This window comes from Diabrotica virgifera, chromosome 5 (genome assembly GCF_917563875.1).
Source record: "Diabrotica virgifera virgifera chromosome 5, PGI_DIABVI_V3a".
In the NCBI taxonomy this organism is placed as follows: domain Eukaryota; kingdom Metazoa; phylum Arthropoda; class Insecta; order Coleoptera; family Chrysomelidae; genus Diabrotica; species Diabrotica virgifera.
In genome coordinates this window covers 241,971,999-241,997,344 of record NC_065447.1, presented here as the reverse complement: position 1 = coordinate 241,997,344, position 25,346 = coordinate 241,971,999, and the positions used below count along the sequence as shown (strand labels likewise).

At 32.4% G+C, this 25,346-nt stretch overlaps 1 protein-coding gene across 1 annotated transcript in view; it reads right to left on the bottom strand.

The window, feature by feature from the left end:
* LOC114331960 (ATP-dependent helicase brm) overlaps positions 1–24,539 on the bottom strand; it is a 55,435-nt gene extending 30,896 nt beyond the window's left edge. Inside the window, exons 1-10 of the mRNA XM_028281653.2 lie at positions 24,387–24,539; positions 23,171–23,324; positions 22,520–22,733; positions 22,195–22,352; positions 21,838–22,109; positions 7,763–8,091; positions 3,893–4,304; positions 1,025–1,317; positions 790–967; positions 372–614 (exon numbers count right to left, since the gene is read on the bottom strand). Of these exons, the coding sequence (XP_028137454.1) occupies positions 372–614; positions 790–967; positions 1,025–1,317; positions 3,893–4,304; positions 7,763–8,091; positions 21,838–22,109; positions 22,195–22,352; positions 22,520–22,733; positions 23,171–23,300 (2,229 nt within the window). The 5' untranslated portion in view covers positions 23,301–23,324; positions 24,387–24,539. The remainder of the gene's footprint in view (positions 1–371; positions 615–789; positions 968–1,024; positions 1,318–3,892; positions 4,305–7,762; positions 8,092–21,837; positions 22,110–22,194; positions 22,353–22,519; positions 22,734–23,170; positions 23,325–24,386) is intronic.
* Positions 24,540–25,346: the final 807 nt, after the last annotated feature.

The following is a 25,346-nucleotide window of genomic DNA, read 5'->3' as shown; positions in this document are numbered from 1 at the left end:
AATGGCGCAGTCATTCAGATATAAGGTCTGTTCGTAGTACGATCCAAACGATCAGCAACCGTTGCCAACCATCAGACGCATGCGCAGTTAACAGTTAGCGCTGCGCAGTTAACAGTTAACATTCATTGACTACGAATGCGCATGCGTCTAATGGTTGGCAACAGTTGCTGATCGTTCTACGAACAAACCTATAATAAACGCCGCTTTGTAAAAACAATGAACCCGACATTACACAGTAACAAGGTAATTTATTAACACATACACTACACAAAACAGAAAAGAGACACGAACATCTGAATAAGTTCTAGTGCAGAAAGGTTGCTATGTATAAATATCATGAATCTAAGGTACTTAGAATTTAGATATCCTACCTTTTCTCCCGTGGTTGCGAAAGGGGCGTTGAACCATTGCTCGAAAGTGGAACAACTCTTGAAAATAGACGGAAGTAAGAAGTTAAGCAACGCCCACAGTTCTGGTAGTTTGTTTTGTAGAGGAGTACCGGTTAAGAGAAGGCGGAAAGGAGCTGCGTAGTGAGTGTTCAAAGTCTGGGTCAACTTGCAATGATGGTTCTTCATTCTGTGACCCTCGTCCACGATCATATACTTAAACGGTACCTAAAAAAGGTTGATATTAAAATACAACAGTTTTAAATCTTCTAAATCTTGATCGAATGATCGTCGAATGATACGATCTGGAGCTGGCAGTAGTTAGTTGAGTTTCAAAACATATTGATTATATTAGGTCACTAGTTTTGAAAAGAGTTTATTTTTAAAATATGCAATAACTTACTTTTGAAAGAATTCCCTTATCTTTAATGATATATTCATAAGTAGTAAGAAGAACATTGAATTTTGCTGACTTCATCTGACCCTGAAGCAATTTCCTGTGACCAGGTGAGCCTTTGTAGGAGACGACCACAACAGAAGGAGCCCATTTTTCGAACTCCAACATCCAATTAGATATAGTGCTAAAATTAAACAGTTTTAGGGCTAAATTTAAAAGCGATGTTACTAAGATTACTCACGATAACGGCACAATGATCAAAAATGGCCCATTCAACTTTTTTTTCTCCATCAAGTAGGTGATCAGGCCAATGGTTTGAATAGTCTTACCCAAACCCATCTCGTCTGCTAGGATACCATTAAGATTGTTGTTGTACAAGGATACCATCCATTCCAGTCCTTTGACCTGGTACTCTTTCAGTTCACCGTTTATCATAATGGAGGCCTGTTCTGATACTGACTCGCTCACTGTATGTGCAATACCGTAGTACGTCTGTTCCTCTGTGGCATTCTTGTGATATTCGTCATCCTCAACCTACAAAACGAACCAATGTTACAGTATGCAAACTTTATTTAATAAAATAAACAATATACAAGTTATGCTCAAAATTATACCAGTTTATGCTCCAACCGTGGACAAACCAGAAAGCGATATCAAGACATTCTATGAAAACAGACAATATTTTAAAATTCTTTAAACGCAGGAGGTCACAATAATTATAACGAAAGATTTTAACACAAAGGTTGGGCAGAACAACAGTAGGTTTGGTAGAAGAACAGGTTGTACAGGAGGATACAGTCTGGGAAACAGAAACGAAAGGGGTGATAAGCTTCTCGAATTTTGGCAAAACAATAATTTTGTTACAGCAAATACCAGTGGAATACTAATGGAAGTCACCCGTAGATCAAGAAGAGAGACTTGTAAGAAAACAGACTATACTATTAGTTAGAAAAAGATACAGGGGTGCAGTTATATCAGCAAAAACATCTGAGTGCCGATATGAGATCAGACAAAATAGTGACAAAAATTAGGCTCAAAATGAAAATAGTAAAACAAAAAACAACAGATGCATAAATCGATACAAGTAAATTAAGGAACCCACTCATAAGACAACGTTGGACAAATGAGATTAATGTGTGAATGTTAAAGAATAAATTCTGCAAAATACTGACATGGATAGAAAATGGTTATTAATAAAGACAGAAATAGATCAAAGTCAAAAATAAATTCTAATACCAACCAGATACAAAAAGAAACAATGGACGTGAGAGGAAATTTTAGATTTTAATGCAAAAAGGACATCCAACATAAAAACAAAGAAAATCAGGTGTACAAAAAAGTGGTCTCTATTCTTGAACACTTCTGGGTGACTAGCACCACCTGCCAGGATATTGAATACCCAAGCAAATTTGACTATGTGATGTACATCTCTAGAACGGTTTTGTATAAGTATTTAAATCCTGTTTGTGGATTTTAAGAAGCAACTATATATACAGGGTGTTAGTAAATAAGTATAAAAAACTTTAAGGGGTCTTTAAAACTTTAACATAAACGTATGTCCGCAAATGTTTCGTTTACAAGATATGGGGTGTTGAATTTTTTTTTTTTCAAACTGCGAATTTTTTTATTGCTCTAAGACCTTTTAAGCTATGAAAATTACATTTGTTAATGGTTTCAAGAGGTAGTTATTGCGCATTTTTTAGCAAACAAATAACAATTTTATATTCATCATTGGCGCGCCTACGGGTAATGGTCTGAATTTTTTTAAAGAAAAAAATAGTATGCCACTGAGATATTTCAAATTAAAAATTATTTTTGTATTCCACGTTTAATTTATGATAAAGAACCTTTCTTGTCTTTTTTTCATATGGTGCACCGTTTTTATGCAAAAAAATAAAACATCTTCGCACGTATTATTCATTTCGTAATACATTATCAAGAACTCTCCAATACAATAATGCCAAACTAGAACAATAACAGAAAATATTTCTAAAAAGATTTTAACTATGTGCAAGGCTACAACAAATGTTCAAAATTACCTCCTTTAAAGGTGAGAGAGTAATTTTATATTCACCATTGGCGCGCGTACGGGTAATGGCCCGAATTTTTTAAAGAAAAAAATAGTACGCCGCTGAGATATGTCATATTAAAAATCATTTTTACATTCCTCGTTCAAGTTACGACAAAAAATCGTTTTTGTCTTTTTTTCATATGAGGCGCCGTTTTTATGCAAAAAAATAAAATATCTTAACGTTTACAAAGTATTTAAAATAAGTTTCTATGCATGGAATCTACCTCGAATAATTTGTAAGCGTTAAGATGTTTTAATTTTTTATATAAAAACGGCGCCGCATATGAAAACAAGACAAGAATGATTTTTTTATCGTCAATTGAACGAGGAATTCAAAAATTATTTTTAATTTGACGTTTCTCAGTGGCGTACTATTTTTTTTCTTTAAAAAATTCAGAGCATTACCAGTACAGGCCCCAATGGTGAATATAAAATTATTCTGTCACCTTTAAAGGAGGTAATTTTGAACATTTGTTGTAACTTTTTACCTAGTTAAAATCTTTTTAGTAATATTTTCTGTTATTGTTCTACTTTGGTATTATTATATTGGAGAGTTCTTGATAATGTATTAAGAAATGAAAATACGCTCGAAGATGTTTTATTTTTTCGCATAAAAACGGTGCACTATAGGAAAACAATACAAAAAAGGTTCTTTTTCATAAATTAAACGTGGAATAATTTTTAATTTGAAATATCTCAGTGGAGTACCATTTTTTTCCTTAAAAAATTCAGACAATTGCCCTTAGGCGCGCCAATGATGAACATAAAATTGTTATTTGTTTGCCAAAAATGCGCAATAACTACCTCTTGAAACCCACCAAATGTAATTTTCATATCTCAACTGGTCTTAGAGCAATAAAAAAATTCGCAGTTTGAAATAAAAATTTTAACACCCTGTATCTCGGAAACAAAGCATTAGCGAACGTACGTTTATAAAGCAAACTGCCATTATTTTTTCATGTAGAATTATCGCTTCAAGTTGTTCATACCTATTTACTAACACCCTGTATAAATAAAAATTATAGTAAATTGTTTTACCTTGGCTTTCTGAATGATTTCTGTAGCATCGACTTGATTATTTTCTTCATAATCGTCCATTCTATATTCGTCATTCTCGTCCTCGTCTTCTGTATCTATCATCTCCCAACCAGGATGAGTCTGTAACCATTCAGGAAGTTCCTGGACAGTCGGAGCGTTTTCTCCACTAACCTTATTCCCAGTAGCCATTTCGATAACTGTGACTTTCCTGTCAGGCTGCTGCATTTTGTCTTGCCTTCTCTTCCGTCGTTCTTCTTCCCGCTTCTTGTTACTTTGTTCGACTTTGTGCATTTTCACCATCTCTGTTAAGTTACTGATATATTCATCTGTTTGGGAAAGCAAGAACGCTAGACGTTTGTCTTTCTTTTGATCGATCAACTGTCTATAACCTTCTTCATCTTCTGCCATCAATCTAAACAAAAAATCAATTAAGTACTGTCTGTAAATTACCTAGTGTGACACAATTATGTCACTCAACTATTTTCAGCTCCCGGACTAACAGACGCCGAAGGTGTTTACCAAGAATCTTTTTTTATACAATGCACCTGTGGTTGATTGATTTATGAGGGACCCTAATTTAAAAAAAGATCTCAATCGAGTTTGTTTACATACCTTTTTCTAATAATTGCTCTTTTGTTATTGTACTAGAAAAATCGATTTTATGTGCTTTAGGGGGGGGGGGGTATGGTTTGAAATCAACATATCAAGCACATTTTTGTGAATTTTTTTCGAAGCTATGGTACAATTATTTTATTTTTAAATTAAATAAACATGTTAAGTACAATTCAAAAAATATTTAGAAAAAAATTCAATCCAAAATATTGAAAAGTAAGCCATTGGTGACAAATTTTGACAGGCAGCTCACAAAAAAATGGATTTTGCGGTGGACATCAGAACTCGTCACTAGATCATACGAAACAAAAAATTCAAAAAAATTTAATTAACTTATGAGTTTTACGAGGTCACAACCTCGAGTTTTTTTATTTTTAACGATTTTTAAATTTTTGGCATCACTCAGAAATCAAAAAATTGAAATTTTTGGTAAACATTTTGTGAAAATCAACAGATTTATTATTGTTGAACAAAAAATAAGCAAAAAAAGAAAAATATCTCGACGTTGTTACCTCATGAAATGTCTCAAGAAAATGGCCAAGTAGTTTTTCAGTTACAATGTCCACCGCATTTGAAAAAGTAGTTTTGAGAAAAATGCGTTTAAAGTTTTGACAACTGCATCTTCATCTTCTTATTTGTCTGCCAAATCGTAAAGTGATGCACATTGAAATATGTTTTTTGAATCGAGGAGTAATCTACAAAAGAGAAGGCGAACAGTTGTTTAACGTTTCTCACTACGCTCAAGCGTGCTGGCGCGAAGTCGCGGCAAAGCGAGTCGAAGGTAGGGATATTCAACACGCTGTATCTCTGGTAATTTTACTCCGATTATTTTGAAATTTTCTGAGAGTATTCTTGAAAGTATGCACAAAAAAATAAATATTTCAAACCATACCCCCCTCTAGAATGTCTGGCTTAGCATACCTACCTAGAAAGCCGGGGAAGGGATCATTTTGGCCCCACGTTCTTTAATCAATTAAAACTCAGTTTAAAGAAATTAAATCAACTCTAGACGGTAGAATCTAATTTTATTTTTTACTTTTATTGTTCGCTGCCCATCAAAAACATTCGGAACACCATACAATTTGCAATTTTTGATATTTGCCACACATTGCCTTGTTACAACCGTGGCAATCATTTGAAGTATGATTTCCTTTACAAAATATTTTCAACTGATATTTTTTTCGTTTTTGGATAGTAACAGTGATAGTTGTTGGTAGACCTGGTGTTGCTAGACGTAGTTCCAGATTTCGGGAGACAAAGTATGGGGCCCATAATTCTTCACACAGCCGAAGAATAAACTTACGGAAACTGAGTCTACTTCCAGTTATTTCTTTATAAATAATCCATGCATTTATTGCTTCCAAGTCAAGAGTATGATAAAACACGTACATAGGCCATCGTCTTGAAGTTGCTTTTGTAGTATAAAGACGCGTCATTTGGTCCTCTACACCAACAATTGCATCTTTGTGTTCACTTGTGTTCGCCAACAATTGTATCTTTATTACGTAGATGATCAGTTCCAGTATAAGGGTAACCATTTACAATAAACATACATAAATATAATTTTATAGACAAGGCGGAAACGGCGGGTTCGTTGGGAAAAATATTCCCATGAGATATTTTTGCATAATCACATTCGTGAGACATCCCAGAATAAGGTTCAAGAAGTCGCCCACGAGAAAAGTGGGCCAATTTAAAAAAAAAATGTTTTTTTAATCAAATTGCAAAAATCAATATTTTGGCCCGGACTAATTTTTTTATAGGTTTTTTGGACCATTCTGGACAAAAAAGGTCTCTTATAATTTTTCTCTAAAGTTGATCTTTTTCGAGTTATAATAAGCAAGTTAAATTTTGAAAAACGCGAAATTGGCTATTTTTAAGGCTTAATAACTCGGTCAAAAATTATTATTTTGAAAGTCAGAAAGTGACTAAATCAAAGTTTAAAGTCGCCGTTACGTGATCCTGAAGAAATCTGTGTCATTAATTTACTACTAAGCTGTTATTTTTAATTAATAACAATGAGTGGTTGTATCGTGTTGACGCTGCTGTAAATGTGAGTGCGAGTAAGATGCACAATTGGACTGCTGGAATAGCTTCTCTCTCGCACTCAGCATTTACAGCCCCGCACACGTGCATGGCGCTTATTATTATTACTTAAAAATAACAGCTTAGTAATAAAATAATGACAAAAATTTCTTCAGGATCTTGTAGGGGGGGCTTCAAACTTTGATTTAGTCATATATTGACTTTCATAATAATAACTTTTAACCGAGTTATTAAGCCTTGAAAATCGCCATTTTTCGTTTTTTTCAATTGTAAATTGCTTATAAGTTGAAAACGATCAACTTTAGAGAAAAATTATAAGAGACCTTTTTTGTCCAGAATGGTCCAAAAAATTAAAGGAAAAATTGTTCGGGCCAAAAATATTGATTCTTGCAATTTGATTAAAAAAAATTGTTCAAAAAAAATTGGCCCACTTTTCACTTGGGCGACTTCTTGAACCTTATTCTGGGATGTCTCACGAATGTGATTATGCAAAAAAATCTCACGGGAATATTTTTCCCTTCGAACCCGCCGTTTTCGCCTTGTCTATTACCCATTCGACAGGAATTTGAAAGGAAGGATCCGAATTTACCAGAAAACGATAATAACTTAAACGGAGCCAATTTGGCCCCTTTAGACTTCTATAGTAGATTTGTTAAAAAACCATTAAATAAATTTAGTAAACAATATTTTTTTGTTTTAAATAAGGCTTTGTATCAAAATATTAAAAGTCATAATATATGAAAATATTATTGCCTCAAATAAAAAAACTACAATAACTTTAAATCGCAACAGGGGCCAAGTTGGCCCCTCCGGCTTTTAGTGTTAAGTTATTATGTAAATAGTCGTTTATTCTGGATTATTCTTTTGTATTCAAGATGATTCAGCATTGTATAAATAAGAGGGATTTTGAAATTAGCAGTTAGTTGTGAATTTGAATACGTCGGTGTACTGTGATATATATCGAGCGTGATATATTTTTGTAATTGTAATTATGTAGATAAATTGTTGGATTTGGTGTAATTACATAAATTAGATATCGTAGTTTGTAAAATAAAAGATATAAATTCAGTGTCTTTCATTTGTTTAGAAGTAAGTTATTAAAAATAAATAAAGTCAACTAAAATTAAACTTAGTGCCTAAAAACATAAATAATAAAATAGTAAAGTCAACTGCGTAAAGTCAGTTTTGTAACACTAGAAAAATTTTACTTACTTCTTCATACGTTCCTTTTCTCTTCTCTCTTGTTCCTTCTTTTGTTCTCTCTCCGCATTAGCGTGATAAGTAAGAATAGCTTTATTAAGTTTAGAAAGTTTTGCTTGGTTCTGCCTGTGGAATTCTTTGAAATCTTTAGCGTGTGCCATCACATTGTTTAAGAACTCTTGGTTCTTCTGGCGTTTCTTTCTCTCTGCTTCCAGCTTTTGTTGTTTCTCAAGTTTTTCTGTTGCTCTAGCTTCTCGAAGACCTTGACGTTTGGTCCGTTTAAACGCTTTTACATTTACTGCTGTTTCTAATGTTGTGTCCCGTCGAATACAGCTCAAAACCTATAAATATAGAAAAATTAGTTAATTTTAGTTTAAATTTGTTTTATATTATCATTTTAGTCCTTTAGCTTAAACAAAATTAAACAGCTTAAACAAGCTTTTGATAGTCTGAAAAGAGACAAAGTGCTGGAAGACCTTCATAATCCAGGTATACCAAAAAAATATATCAGCCTCGTAAAAATGATGTTGCAGGATCCAAAAGATACAGTTAGAGTAGATGAAGAGCTGAGTCCCCTATTTGACATCAACATGGGAGTGAGACGGGGAGGCACACTTTCAACCATGCTATTCAACTTAGTTCTTGAGCCAGTCATCAGAAAAACCATGTAACCAGCCATATAAATACCAAAACAGTACAAATTGCTACGTCGTCTGCATATGCAGACGATGTAGCTATTATTAGTAGGAGCAAGCCACAACTAATGGAAGCGTTCAAGGAAATTGACCCTGAAGCACGAAAAAGAAGGCTTAAAATAAACGAAACAAAAACTAAGTACATGACCATCAAAAGAACACCTGACAATGAAAATAATATCGCAATACACAACCATACTATTAAGTTGGATTTAATCACATATTCTGGGACCAAAAATAGTTTGATTGAACCTTAACTTACCTTAATACAAATGTGCATATAAAAAAAGTTACAACCCTTTGAAGTTACAAAAATCGATTTTTTCCAATATATCGGAAACTATTAAAGATTTTTTATTGAAAATGGACATATGGCATTTTTATGACAGTAGCATCTTAAGAAAAAATTATAGTGAAATTTGGACACCCTATAAAAATTTTATGGGGGTTTAGTTCCTTTAAACCCCCCCCCCCCCCCCCCAAACTTTCGGGTACGTTCCAAATAAATTGTTATTGTAGTACCATTACTTAAACACAATAATTTTAAAACTTTTTTGGTTCTTAGTACTTTTTCGAAAATTCAGTTTTTATCGAGATATTTTAAATATTTGTCAAATCCACCACATATTTGTATATGGTTAAGTACGATTATGGAGACTTAGTAAAAATATGAAAATTTATGTATGATTTACATTTTTAGGTATATTTTGAACCGTATTAAAAAAGAAGCCATATCTCGATAAAAGTTGCCTTCTTGAAAAAATACAAAGAGGCAAAAAAGTTTTAAAAACATTTTGTTTAACTAATGGTATCGCAGTAATAGTTTAATTGGAGCGTACACCAACATTTGGGGGGTTTAAAGGAACAAAACCCCCATAAAATTTTTATGTAAACATATTGAAAAAGAAGCCGCAACTCGATAAAAACTCCCTTATCGAAAAAATACTAAGAGCCAAAAAAGTTTTAAAAATATTGAATTTAACTAATGGTACCACAATAATAATTTAATTTGAACGTACAGAAAAGTTTGGGGGGGTTTAAGGGAACAAAACCCCCATAACATTTTTATGGGCAGCACAAATTTCACTATAATTTTTCTTTAAGATGCTCCTGCCGTAAGAATGCCACATATATATTTTCAATAAAAAATCTGTAATAGTTTTCGATATATTCGAAAAAATCGATTTTCATTTTGTAACTTCAAAGGGCTATAACTTTTTTTATGTGCATATTTGTCCTAAGGTAAGTTAGGTTCATTCGAACTATTTTTGGTCCCAGAATATGTGATTTAATTTATGACCTGTATTTTTGTTACACCCTGTAGTTTGACGTAGCGTAGACGTAGACGTAACGGAGACGGAAGAAACGGGCAGGAGGCGTAAGAAAATAATATGCCAATTTATAAATCGACGTAGCGGAATTTTTGCGCATGAGTAGAAAGAGTAAACAATGACTTAATTCTAATTCAACAACATAGCCTATAAATTATACGAACAGTAAACAAACTTTGTGATTATTTATTTATACTTATACTATTATTTATCTGTTTTGTGTGTTACATGGATTAGGAAATAAACGAAGGTATTGTCCTTTTCATGATCATTTTTCAGTGCGTAACAAATGATAGGAAAAATGGTAAGTCCGTGATAATACACATTTATGACATTTATTCTAACATGACATTTTAGTTAAATCTGACAGTTGTCACATTTTATTTTCAATAAGGAATATAAACAAATCAAATGTGTTTCTTGCATTTATAAAATGGTATTTTCTTTGATTTGTATAGTCTTATAAATTATACAAATTATATTTGTAACATTATTATCTAATTAAAAAAAATTATTTTTTTAACCTAAAATAATCACTGAACTAGAATAATTACCAAAGTAATCACTGACGTGCCTTTTTTTTCTGTCATATACAATTTAATACGTTAGAAAGAAATCGAAAAACTGTGACGCACTGAAAGATGATCATGAGAAAAAGAATATGCTGTGGGATTTCCAACTATGTATTTTGTTTCATTTCCTGGTCTTTAAAATGTTAATTGGATTTACCTATCGTATAATATGTGTGGATAACCCCGAATTAGGCTAATAAACAACTCATATTTATCTGAAATATTAAAATGACTCTATGATATATTTTTATTAAATTAATAACTTAACATCCACTGTATTAACAAATAACTAACAAAATTCGAATATGTTGATAAACAACTTCTTTACAAAATTTATGAGGGCGTGTCCACTTTGGCTGACAGAACAAAATTTTTCCTTTTGATTGGCCAGACGTAAGAAACGCACTGTTAAAGATGAAAGTTGGTGAACTCTTCCGTTCCGTTACGTTTCTCTTACGTTCCGTCAGGAGCTTGCGTTCATTTATAAACACGAGTACACAAAATTCGGTGTTGATGTTTTCCAGTGCGTCTCCATTGCGTCTACGTCTACGCTACGTCAAACTATAAATCCAACTTTATTGTTCTGAAGCTGTTTGTTTGTGGCATCTTATACAATTTACTATTTTATTTAGAAATAGCCCACAATTTAATTTAAAAATGAAATTTATTGACGTTTTGACTTCCACTTCGGTATTCCACTATTATCGAAATACAAAATTTCTATTTCGATAACGATCTCCGAAGTAGAAGTTGAAGCGTCAATAAATTTCATTTTTAAATTCCGAAGTGGAAGTTGAAACGTCAATAAATATCATATTTAAATTAAATTGTGGCTTATTTCCCAATAAAATAGTAAACTATACTATTGAACGTGTGGATGCCTTCACATATCTGGGCACAGAAATCAATCAGAAGAATTTTGTAAGTAGCGAAATTAATGCACATATTTCCAGTAGGAATCGTACATACTATGCTAATAAAAGATTGATGACATCAAAATTATTAGACAAAAGCAGGGTTGGAAAAAACCCAGGTTTTTTTAAAAGCCCAACCCGACGGTTTTTTTGGGTTTTTAGGGTTTTTTTTGGGGATTTTCAGTTTTTTATTTAGATTTGATATATAGTTTCTGCTCTATCAAAAGTTTTACAAAAAGTATGAATTTTATTGCAAAAATAATAAAATAACAAAATATGCTTACAAAATAAAGCAACTTGACATAAATAAATACATTTGGCATCACTGGCAATCAGTGCATCAGCACCTGCACTACGTCATTTGCCTCCACGCCAACTCCTCTTAATTTTGTCAATTTTAACTGTGCGATGCATTGATATGTAAGTGCGTTTTGCCGTGGCGTTCTGGAGTTGTGAAATTACATCATTCTGAAATTATGGCAAATAACAGTAGATGTGGAAGAAAATTAGATTTCAGTTGGGCAGACGTTAACAAAATTGAAACGGAAGGAAAGCTTAAAGCCGAATGTAAACATTGTAAAATTTTTAATAGCAGCACAATTGAAAGAATAAAAGCACACTTGCAGAAATGTGCGGTGCTAACTAAAAAAAGAGTGGCTGAACGAGCTGACGGGGACATCAATAGAATGAGTGAAATAGAAGGTTGTAGTAGTGGTGGTGGTAGCAGCAGTTTTTTTGAAGAAAGTGCATCAACGAATGTACCTATTAAAAGAAAAAGACAGGTAGGTATGGTAAAATTATTAAATCATTCATTATACTATATTCTATATTTGAGAATTAATTACGTCAATTCAATAAATTCTCCGTAATTTAAATTTAGTAATTTAAAATTTTAAAATTTAACCAACGCTAACCAATTGTTATTTTTATTATTTCCTCAATTTTGATATTGGATTCAATCTATAATATATGGATAGAGTGGTCTAACTATTTGGCAAAACTTCAAATATCTAAAATCAATAGAAAATGTCAAAATAACTAATAAGTATTAGTATACTTTGTCATATATCGAATTATCGAAATCATAAAGGGGTGTCAAAGTTTGTCAATTATTGCTGTAAAGTGTTTTCGCCGATTTTTATGTAACTTCCAGTGGCGTCGCAGAAAGTGAAAACATCATATTATGTTTATGCTACTGATTATGCATGAGCATCAAGTTAGCTAAACACCTATCACAAATCGATTCGAAAGTAGGTGGATAATTTGCCGCTAATTAGTCGTTAATTAGTTGTGAAAATACCGATTTTGTCGTTTCTTTTTTTTTTTTATTTTTTTAGGTGCTTTGCTAACTTGATATAAAGTTAGCAAAGCACACCTCCGAAAAATGACTTTAGAGCGTTCGTAGGAGAATCGGAATAGGATTAGTTTTTGCCGCTAATTAGTCGCTAATTAGTTGTGAAAAAATTAATTTTCTAAATTAATTTTTTTTTTTGTTTTTTTGGGTGCTTTGCTAACTTGATATAAAGTTGGCAAAGCACGCTTCCATAAAATGATTTTAGGGATTTCGTAAAAGAATGAAAATAGAATGAGAATTTGCCGCTAATTAGTCGCTAATTAGTTGTGAAGAAATGAATTTTCTAAATTAATTTTTTTTTTGTTTTTTTGGGTGCTTTGCTAACTCGATATAAAGTTGGCGAAGCACGCCGCTATAAAATGATTTCAGAGTTTTCGTAAGGGAATGAAAATAAAATGAGAATTTGCCGCTAATTAGTCGCTAATTATTTGTGAAGGAATTTTATTCAGAAAATTTTTTTTTTTTTTGTTTTTCACGGTGCTCCGCTTACTCGATATAAAGTTGGCAAAGCACGACTCCATACAATCATTTTAGGGTTTCCGTAGAAGAATAGCAATGGAATAAGAATTCTTTGCTAATTAGTCGTGCATTAGTTGTGAGAATACCAATTTTGTCGTTTTTTCGTTTTTGACGGTTCTTTGCTGACTTGATATAAAGTTCGCAAAGCATGCATCCATAAAATGATTTAGGTTTTTTTTAAGAAGCATGGAAATAGGATCAGAATTTGCCGCTAATTAGTCGCTAATTAGTTGTGAAGAAATTAATTTTCTAAATTAATTTTTTTTTGTTTTTTCGGGTTCTTTGCTAACTTGATATAAAGTTGGCAAGCACACCTCCGAAAAATCATTTTAGGGTTTTCGTAGAAGAATAGGAATAGAAAAAAAATTTGCCGCTAATTAGTCGTGAATTAGTTGTGAGAATACCGATTTTGTCGTTTATTTTTTATTTTTAGGTGCTTTGCTAACTTGATATAAGGTTAGCAAAGCACACCTGCAAAAAATGACTTTCGAGCGTTCGTAGAAGAATGGGAATAGAATGAGAATTTGCCGCTAATTAGTCGCTAATTAGTTCTGAAAAAAATAATTTTTTTAATTAATTTTTTTTTGTTTTTTTGGGTGTTTTGCTAACTTGATATAAAGTTGGCAAAGCACGCCTCAATCAAATGATTTAAGGGTTTTCGTAAAAAAATGAGAATAGAATGAGAATTTGCCGCTAATTAGTCGCTAATTAGTTGTGAAAAAATGAATTTTCTAAATGAATTTTTTTTTCGTTTTTTTGGATGCTTTGCTAACTTGATATAAAGTTGGCAAAGCACGCCCCCATAAAATGATTTTATGGGTTTCGTAAAAGAATGAAAATATAATATGAATTTGCCGCTAATTAGTCGCTACTTAGTTGTGAAGAAATGAATTTTCTAAATTAATTTTTTTTTTTGTTTTTTTGGGTGCTTCGCTAACTTGATATAAAGTTGGCGAAGCACGCCTCCCTAAAATGATTTTAGTGTTTTCGTAAAAGAATGAAAATAGAATCAGAATTTGCCGCTAATTAATCGCTAATTAGTTGTGAAGGTATTTCATCCATAAATTCTGTTTTTTTTTTGGTTTTTACGGTGCTTCGCTTACTCAACATTAAGTAGGCAAAGCACGCATCTTTAAAATGATTTAAGTTTTTTCGTAAAAGCATGGAAATATGATGAGAATTTGTCGCTTATTAGTCGCTAATTAGTTGTGGACGAATTTTTTTAGCAATTTTTTTGATATTATTTTTGTTGTTTCAGGTGCTCCGCTAACTCGATGTAAAGTTAGTAAAGTACACGTTCAAAAAATGACTTCAGAGCGTTCGTAGGAGAATGGGAATAGGATTAGTTTTTGCCGCTAATTAGTCGCTAATTAGTTGTGAAAAAATTAATTTTCTAAATTAATTTTTACGTGTACTTTACATTTTTATTCTCACAACTAATTCACGACTAATTAGCGGCAAATTTTTTTTCTATTCCTATTCTTCTACGAAAACCCTAAAATGATTTTTCGGAGGTGTGCTTGCCAATTTTATATCGAGTTAGCAAAGCAGCCAAAAAAACAAAAAAAAAATTAATTTAGAAAATTCATTTCTTCACAACTAATTAGCGACTAATTAGCGGCAAATTCTCATTCTATTCTCTTTTTTTCACGAAAACCCTTAAATCATTTGATTGAGGCGTGCTTTGCCAACTTTATATCAAGTTAGCAAAACACCCAAAAAAACAAAAAAAAAATTAATTAAAAAAATTATTTTTTTCAGAACTAATTAGTGACTAATTAGCGGCAAATTCTCATTCTATTCCCATTTTTCTACGAACGCTCGAAAGTCATTTTTTGCAGGTGTGCTTTGCTAACCTTATATCAAGTTAGCAAAGCACCTAAAAAAATAAAAAATAAAAATAAACGACAAAATCGGTATTCTCACAACTAATTCACGACTAATTAGCGGCAAATTTTTTTTCTATTCCTATTCTTCTACGAAAACCCTAAAATGATTTTTCGGAGGTGTGCTTGCCAACTTTAATATCAAGTTAGCAAAGCACCCGAAAAAACAAAAAAAAATTAATTTAGAAAAATAATTTCTTCACAACTAAGTAGCGACTAATTAGCGGCAAATTCTGATCCTATTTCCATGCTTTTTCATAAAAACCCAAATCATTTTATGGATGCATGCTTTGCGAACTTTATATCAAGTCAGCAAAGAACCGTCAAAAACGAAAAAACGACAAAATTGGTATTCTCACAACTAATGCACGACTAATTAGCAAAGAATTCTTATTACATTGCTATTCTTCTACGGAAACCCTAAAATGATTGTATGGAGTCGTGCTCTGCCAACTTTATATCGAGTAAGCGGAGCACCGTGAAAAACAAAAAAAAAAATTTTTCTGAATAAAATTCCTTCACAAATAATTAGCGACTAATCAGCGGCAAATTCTCATTTTATTCTCATTCCCCTACAAAAACTCTGAAATCATTTTATAGCGGCGTGCTTCGCCAACTTTATATCGAGTTAGCAAAGCAGCCAAAAAAACAAAAAAAAAATTAATTTAGAAAATTCATTTCTTCACAACTAATTAGCGACTAATTAGCGACAAATTCTCATTCAATTTTTATTCTTTCACGAAATCCCTAAAATCATTTTATGGAAGCGTGCTTTGCCAACTTTATATCAAGTTACCAAAGCACCTAAAAAACAAAAAAAAATTCATTTAGAAAATTCATTCCTTCACAACTAATTAGCGACTAATTAGCGGCAAATTCTCATTCTATTTTTATTCTTTCACGAAATCCCTAAAATCATTTTATGGAAGCGTGCTTTGCCAACTTTATATCAAGTTACCAAAGCACCCAAAAAAACAAAAAAAATTAATTAAAAAAATTAATTTCTTTACAATTAATTAGCGACTAATTAGCGGCAAATTCTCATTCTATTCCCATTCTTCTACGAACGCTCGAAAGTCATTTTTTGGAGTTGTGCTTTGCTAACCTTATATCAATTTAGCAGAGCACCTAAAAAAATAAAAAAAAAATAAATAAACGACAAAATCGGTATTCTTACAACTTATTCACGACTAATTAGCGGCAAATTTTTTTTCTATTTCCATTCTTTTACGATAACCCTAAAATGATTTTTCGGAGGTGTGCTTGCCAACTTTGTATCAAGTTAACAAAGCACCCAAAAAAACAAAAACAAAATTAATTTAGAAAATCAATTTGTTCACAACTAATTGGCGACTAATTAGCGGCAAATTCTGATCCTATTTTCATGCTACTACAAAAAAACCTAAATCATTTTATGGATGCGTGCTTTGCGAACTTTATATCAAGTCAGCAAAGAACCGTCAAAAACAAAAAAACGACAAAATTGGTGTGTTCACAACTAATGCACGACTAATTAGCAAAGAATTCTTATTCCATTGCTATTCTTCTCCGGAAACCCTAGAATGATTGTATGGAGTCGTGCTTTGCCAACTTTATATCGAGTAAGCGGAGCACCGTGAAAAACAAAAAAAAATTTTTGTGAATAAAATTCCTTTACAAATAATTAGCGACTAATTAGCGGCAAATTCTCATTTTATTCTCATTCCCTTACGAAAACTCTGAAATCATTTTATAGCGGCGTGCTTCGCCAACTTTATATCGAGTTAGCAAAGCACCCAAAAAAACAAAAAAAAAAATTAATTTAGAAAATTCATTTCTTCACAACTAATTAGCGACTAATTAGAGGCAAATTCTCATTCTATTTTCATTCTTTTACGAAATCCCTAAAATCATTTTATGGAAGCGTGCTTTGCCAACTTTATATCAAGTTAGCAAAGCACCCAAAAAAACAAAAAAAAAATTAATTTAGAAAATTAATTTTTTCACAACTAATTAGCGACTAATTAGCGGCAAAAACTAATCCTATTCCGATTCTCCTACGAACGCTCTAAAGTCATTTTTCGGAGGTGTGCTTTGCTAACTTTATATCAAGTTAGCAAAGCACCTAAAAAAATTAAAAAAAAAAAGAAACGACAAAATCGGTATTTTCACAACTAATTAACGACTAATTAGCGGCAAATTATCCACCTACTTTCGAATCGATTTGTGATAGGTGTTTAGCTAACTTGATGCTCATTGATTATGCCCAAACTAACCCAAACTTTGACAGGATATACAGGATGTATATGTGTATATCTATATATTTTCTACCCACCCTGTGTCTGGTCTACTATAATAAGAAGAAATTTCAAGAAAAGTAACAAACATAATTAATTTTATGTAAATTGTTTTAGGTATTGAAAGCTTTGTCATGCAGACTTCCGCAAGTGAAAAGCAGAAATTGGATATTAAAATAGCCAAATTTTTTTATGGCTGTAACATAGCATTCAACATTGCTGATAACAAATTATTCAAGGACATGATCTGCGCATCGAGACCTGGATATTATCCACCTATCCGCAAGAAAGTATCAGGAGAGCTGTTAGATACAGTTTATAAGGAAATAGAAGAAACCCTGAAAAGTGAATTCAGTGCTGAAGACGTTAGCTTCACAATGATGCAGGATGGATGGTCCAGTATTAAGAATGACCCTATAATTGCTACGAGTATTCATACTGGCGAACATAGTATATTGATTGATGCTGTGGAGCCTTCTGATAAAAAAAACTGCTTTATATTGTTCTGAAATAGCTAAAAAAAATATTGAATATATTAAAGAAACATATAATAAAGATGTTTTTGCTATATGTACCGATAATGAGGCAAAAATGGTCAATATGAAAGAAGGAAACTTATCCAAATTTACTAACATATGGGTGTTCCTCTCATTTAATGAATTTATTAGAAACATTATGTTACACCCAAAACAGTTACCCAGCACATAATTGAGGTCCATAAATATTTTAGAAATAAACATTTACCACATGTGTGGCTTAAAGAAAAAAAGGGTCTAATGCCTCAGCTACCCAATGAAACCCGTTGGAAATCACATGAAGCCTGTCTTGCAACATTTATAAGCAACTGTCACATATATGTTGAAATTAGGACAGAGAAGGAGCAAGAATTTGATAAAAATATCTCCAAAATATTAGATAATGTCGCCATATATAGAGAGGCTCTGTATTTGCAAAAACAACTTGCCGTTATTGTGAAAGCTCTAGACAGATTCCAAAGCGATTCTGTAAACATTTCTGATGCAGTAGAAATATGGAAAGATGCCCTCGACCATGATTTGTTACAGTCATACAGACAAGAAATAAAAAAGAGATATGACTTTGCCATTCAACCATTTCACCTTTTTGCAAATACTATGGATCCCAAATACATGGGAAGACGACTTACAGGGGAAGAAGAGGAAACAGTCGAACAATGGGTTGCATCGAATCTTTCTGATGAGTTTTTGGCAGTGATGTTATCATTCAAGATTAAGGATACAGATATGTTCCCCGCAACACTTTTCAAAGAAGAACTTGTCAAAAAATTCTCAACAAAGAAATGGTGGAAGCTGATATCAATAAAAAATAAAAAAACAAATAAAATACCAGATGAATTTTGTATTTATATGTTATCTTTGTTCTCATGTCCAGCTTCAAATGCATCTATTGAGCGGATTTTTTCTTCATATGGATTAATATGGACTAAGCTTCGCAACAGATTAGGTGCCGATAGAGCTGCAAACTTGGTAAAAATATATAATCATTTAAGAACCGAGTCCTCGTCCTCGACCGAGTCTAACGAATAACGAATGGGAATTGGGAATGTGACAAAAATACAGATTCTGATTTTCCTGATAACTAATATGCTTTGCTGATGCTTTGTTTAACAAGAAACTTGTTTATTTTTTTATTTGTCTATATACCATATTTAAAATAAGTGTTTTATTAGTTTAGTTTCAGTTTCTCTCGTTTTGTATTCACCTACTACTTACTTCATGGTATTTATTTATTTACTAGTTTTTCTTTTTATTCAGAAATAAATATATGTATATGACATTCATTCAACTGAAAATTTGCTATTTTTGAAAAAACCCCAAAAAACCCAATAATAGTGGGTTTTATCAATTGAAAAACCCCGAAAAAACCCACTGGGTTTTATAAGATGGGGAAATTCTATGCCAACCCTGGACAAAAGAACCAAAAAAATATACAGGATATTGATTAGATATTGGGACTGTGCAAGTTCGGAAAAGCGACACCTGGTTTCATAGCTCGGCAACTTTTTTCGCACTTTTTATTATATTGGCCAATCATATTGGTCCTGGTTGCTGGATAATTTTCAAGGCCGTACCCCAAAAAAAATTATAAGAAGAAAAAGTAAGATTTAAGTTATGTTATTAAAAGGTAAACAATTGTATGTAGTAAATAAAATTAATTATTAAAATGCAGTACTGCAAGCAAAATACAATTAACTAAATATACTTTTATATAATAATTGCATATCATATCAATATTGTGAACAACATATAATTTTTCTTCTTCAATGACAGTAGGTATGAAATATACGTCAATTTCAATTGACAATATGAATTATTTAAGAAAGTTGCAAGATTTCTTCGCTATTCACGCACGATCTTTTCTCGTATCCCCTCCAAGTACTTGCACACCGCGAATAAAGACATAGCCAGACAGGCAAAGATCCATCCATGGTTATGATGCCAAAAGAAGAAGTCCTTCAGGTATCCCAAAGTATGTACCACCTAGACAAATAACACACTAGCTGGTAGAGCAGTCCTTAAGTAGTGGTCGTGCATTTTACAGAAAAATATTACCATGTAGAACATAACATTGAATTTTTGTTATATTGATTGCAATGTTAGGGCACGACTCTTTATAATGGCAATGGAATAATGGATGACTTTACATATTGAGACTTCTTGTATAATCCTAGGGCTCAGTGGAGGCTGTTCTTCAGATATATTCTCGAAGATATTTGAAAAATGTCTTGTTCCTCAGTTCCCAGTTGTGTCTTGTTCCCTGAGTTCCTCAGGGCTCTGTGTTGGGTCCCTTATTATTCTTGATATACATCAATGATTTACCACTTTCATGTCAAACTGCGCATTTCACTCTCTTTGCAGATGACACAACAATCTCATCCTGCAGTAAGGATTTGGTAACAGAAGTGGGGAGTTTGTGGGGTTCAGTGTCGGAGGCAGAACAATGGTTCCATTCTAATAGGCTGTTTCTCAATACAACCAAAACACAGTCCTTACTTTTTTCAACTAGAAATATTCCTGATGAACTGGACAATGCATCCTGTGCTAAATTTCTTGGTGTTCTGCTGGACCCTGGTCTGATATGGGATGCTCATACCACCTCTTTAGTGGCAAAGCTATCATCAAATACATTTTTGCTTCGTGGACTTTCATCCTGTGTTTCCGCTTCCATACTAAAGCAGGCATATTTTTCTTTGTGTCACTCACATATCTCCTATGCTATTCTCGCATGGGGCCATAGTGCAGGAGCGAAGGATGTATTCAGACTGCAGAGAAGGGCCATTCGCATTGTCGCAGGCTTGCCATATAGAGCCGATTGCAGACAAGTTTTTATAGATTGGAAAATATTAACATTACCTTGCCAGTATATATATATATATATATATATATATATATATATATATATATATATATATATATATATATATATATATATATATATATATGATAATCTTATATATGTAAAATGTAATATGCATAAATTCCAGACTCATGAACAGATTCATAATATTAACACACGCTTTAGAGGGAACCTTGCCCCAAAGTTTCGTAGGCTGGAGAGGTGCAGAGATGGCCCATCATGTCTGGCTATACATTTCTTTAATAAATTACCCCTAATAATTCGGGAACTGCCCTTAGATACATACAAAATAAAAATCAAAGAACTTCTTTTGGTGGGTGCTTACTATTCTCAGGAGGAATATCTCGGGGCTACCCTGTTGTGATAGTCCTACAGCTCTCTTAAATGTTCTGTGTGCTCTTGTGTTTTTATGCTAATATTCTAACTTTGTGTTAAGTATTTTGACTAGGTGATAAAATTTTATAGACTTTACTTATTAAGTGTTAGCTTGCCAATGTATTTCAATGATGCATTTTAATTTCAATGATGCATTTTACCAGACTTTGACTTATGTAAATACTTTGTATATTAACATCAATAAACTGAATTGAATTGAGATAAGGGAAACATCAATAGCGATAAAAGAATTTATTTATAACACCGACAGTATGGTAATTACCCCGGGAGAACTTTGAGTATTGACTTGTTACTTGTACATGTTTAGTTGAAGACTCTAATGATACTACATAGTGATTGAAGTTAAAGGCACCTCTGGCCTGGTTGAAGTGATTCTTGAGAATGATTCTAAATGTGTATTCTTTCTCAGCGATGGCACTTAGTATTGGTGTCAAGCCACGCGCTGAGTATGTTTACAAACTATTGAGAACAAAGAAATATAGTCGATCATCAAATTAAATAATGCAATTGCCCGAATTATTGTTTACAATTTACAATTCGTGAACTAAATTAGAAACCCGTACATGTATTATACCATAACAAATTGGCTCATGTGATATACGGGGTGATAAAAATATACTGTTCAATATCAGATATGAATAATGAATGTTTGATATTGGACACTTCTAATACTAACAACCACATACTATACCTACAAACATCTCAGTTATGGACACTAAAACAATAGATTAATTAATAAAATACATACCTCACTACGAAGTTGTCTCTGGAGGTTTAGACATCTCAAAGCTCTGAGTTCTATTTGTGCCCGAATACGTAATGCCTCAGACATATCAGTCGGCAGATTACTGACTTGTTCAATCCTCGCTGCTATACGAGCTGCTACCCTGTTTTCTCGTTCTTGTAATAGAACAACAGGGTCTATGGAAGATGGTTTAGATAAAGTAGTGACTCTTGGTTCTCTGTTGACAAGCTGAGCCTCAATTGGTTTTGCTGGCAGCTTTTGTGGTGTTCTAGGAGCTAAATGAATAAAAAATATTAATAAAGAAGAGGTATAATAACAAGAGGTAAATGTAGTTGTAGAAATAAACTAACGATTTCTTACCTACAGCAGCAGCAGAACTTGTTGAAGGTCCTGGATCGCCCCCATTAGGTACTTCTTGAGGTTGCGGTGGAGGTACAATATGTGGAACTTTTTCAGGAGTTTTTCCATGCAAACCTAATACTAAATTGTTTGGAACAGGTTGATTTCTTGCCAAACACCTAAATTAAATGCATATACAAAATAGATATACAGCTTATGCATGAACAGTATGTATATATTGAAAAGTATGAGAAAAAAAATTTTTAAAGAAATTTTTTAAGCTATTTTAAAATAAAATGACAAAAGTTATTTTGCCTCCTTAACTAACATATTTATGATTACATACCTGTAAGCCATTATTTGGTTTCTTAATTGCTTGATTTGGTTGTTTGAGAAGGGAGAACCATTTTCTTCTGCCCCAGGAATGCTAGCTCGCAATGCAAGTAACTGTGAATATCTAGGATCAGCTTGTAAGCCCTTCTCTTCCATAGTTTCAATGGCCTTTTGAAGAGAAGCCAAATGGTTTGGATTTGATTGGTGACTGGGGCCTTCTTTAACATCTTAAAAAAATAGAAAGTAATACAATAGATTTTGCACTGTTTATTCAAGTAAATATTCATTTATAAGTAAATTAAGAGTACAGTGAGACCAAATGGGTGAATGAATCCCCCTCTATATAATAGTACATACAGTGAGGATGTTTGAGTTTGCATAAATTCATTATCTCGAGAATGGGCAAATTTGAAGAGAAATCCTCAGGCCAAAGTTAGGACTTTTTGGCATATGTATATATAATACTAGTGACATCATCAATCTGGGTGTGATGACATAATCAATGATTTTTTTAAATAAGTGTAGGGGTTGTGCGATAGGTCATTAGAAAGGTTATTTAATTCTATATTCAGCAATATAAACAATAACCTAATTATTCATACATGGTGGAAAAAGTATTTTATAGTATATAATTTTATAAAAAAAACATTTCAATTTCACTTACCTTGAGGAGTATTTCCTGGTGGAACTGTAATCTCTTTAAATTTTGACTGAATGTTTTGTTGTGAGTTGGTAGGTAGGGCTTTGCCACCAATAGAAGTGAAAGTTTTGGGTAATAATGAAGCACTGGCCATTTTCAATATTTAACTGTCTCACACCTAAAATTTATTTCAAATTATTACTGTGCATACAGGGAAACTAACCTGTATTGGGAAATATTTGGTGTTCAACACGTTGAGCACCATGGGAGTACCTAGGGACTACTATAGGAAGTAGCTCATATGCCATGGAGGTCCATAGGGATCTCTGTGTATTGACAAAATTGCTACTTAGCCCGGGAGGCATTTTTTTCAATATTTTGTCTAGTGCTTAACATATTAAATGCTTTTCAATAAGCTTCACTTCTTAGACTTATCGTATGCTATATTGATTAGGATCAACTGGAGTTATTGCTATATAATATGTAGCCTACATAATGTAGGTAACATAATATGTTGGAATGCTATATAATATGTAGGTAAATCAACTCAAAGAGTTAAACTAACTGGTAGCTAGAGATATGTAGGGATGATACTGGAAGATAAGAGCAGAATAAACTATTAAATACACAACATAATTATTAAAGTAGTGAATACAATAATCGAAACGTTAAGACAAGAAGGTAAGTACCAAAAAAACATAAAAAAACCTTATACAGGAGGGTAATGATTCATTAAACTTGGAAAAGTGCGAGTACAAGGAAAAGAATGCAAAAATAGGCTAGAAATAACAAGAATGATTAAATGAATAGCTCAAACAAACATTATGTACAGTAAAATGGCTTAAAACTAAAAATAACAATAAGTAGAGATTCTTAACTTATTCGTAACACTTTTATTCTCATTGTAATTGCTCTGGAATCCTTGGAATCCTCAGGGTCTTCAAAAATTACTGACCAAATCGTAAAAAACCTTATAAAAGGGGTTAATGATTCATTAAACTAGGAAAAGTATGAGTAAGAAAGAAAGAACACAAAAATAGGCTAGAAATAAGAAGCATATTGCAATGAATAACTCAAACCAGCATCTTGTACAGTAGAAAGACTTAAAATTAAAAATAACAATAAGTACAGGCTCTTAACTTATTCAGAACACTTCTATGGTTGCATGATAGTACTGTTTGAGTAACAGCATACATATTTGAATTATTCTCATATTGCACAATCAGGAAACGAAGCTTACCCTTTATTGTTATCCTAAATTAAGTAGATGGATACGAGGAAACGTATCCTACATTTTATAATACATGAATTTGTTTTAAATGCAAATGAAACCTTAAAATGCTACTAGAAATTCGCCTCTTCCGTTTTATCAAAACACAACCTTAAACATATTGACAGATGACAGTTTCAAAGTTTAGAAGCTGTCAAAAATAATTCATCTGTCAATAAAATCAATTTGGAAATTACCCGTATCGGTCTTGTTGTCGAAAATACGTCTGACGTCATCATTTTTGGGAAACCGCATTATTTAAATATTTTAGTAGAAAATGTAGAAAACTATAGAATATTTATTGAAAATGAAAAGTTATAATAACTCATCTGTTATAAAAAAAAGTAGTTATAATGTTGAAGAATGTTTTGTGATATCAAATTTAAAAACAACACAAAACTGCTCATTGAAAAAATAATCATGACTTAAAAGTATGCCATTAAAAATTATAAACATCATTAAAAGTATATCATTATAAATTAATATTTCTATATTCTATTTCTTACAACTAGGTTTTATACACACAATTTAGAGATGTAGGTACACTGGAGAGTAATCCAATTGCCAGTTTCAGTTCAGTTACCTAATGATGGAGCAAAGTGTCGTAAATTGTCTTGTCGGGCATTGTAGTGGAAGTGGGAGGAATGTACCTACTGTTAAAAATTACTTCAGTACAGTACAGTTAGCGAATGATCTTTATCAAAATTATAGATTACATACCCCGTCTGTCCACCTCAGTTTTGGTCTATCTTCTTCTTCTTCATGTAAGTACCATATGTCCTTTAAGAATGTTGGTTACCATCATAGATATCTTAATTTTATTCACTGCCACCCTAAATAGCATGCTTGTATTAATATCATCATAATCTCACAAGTTCTTTAACATGAAGTCCTTCTTGTCCTGGACTGCGTTTGCTTGCCATTTTACCA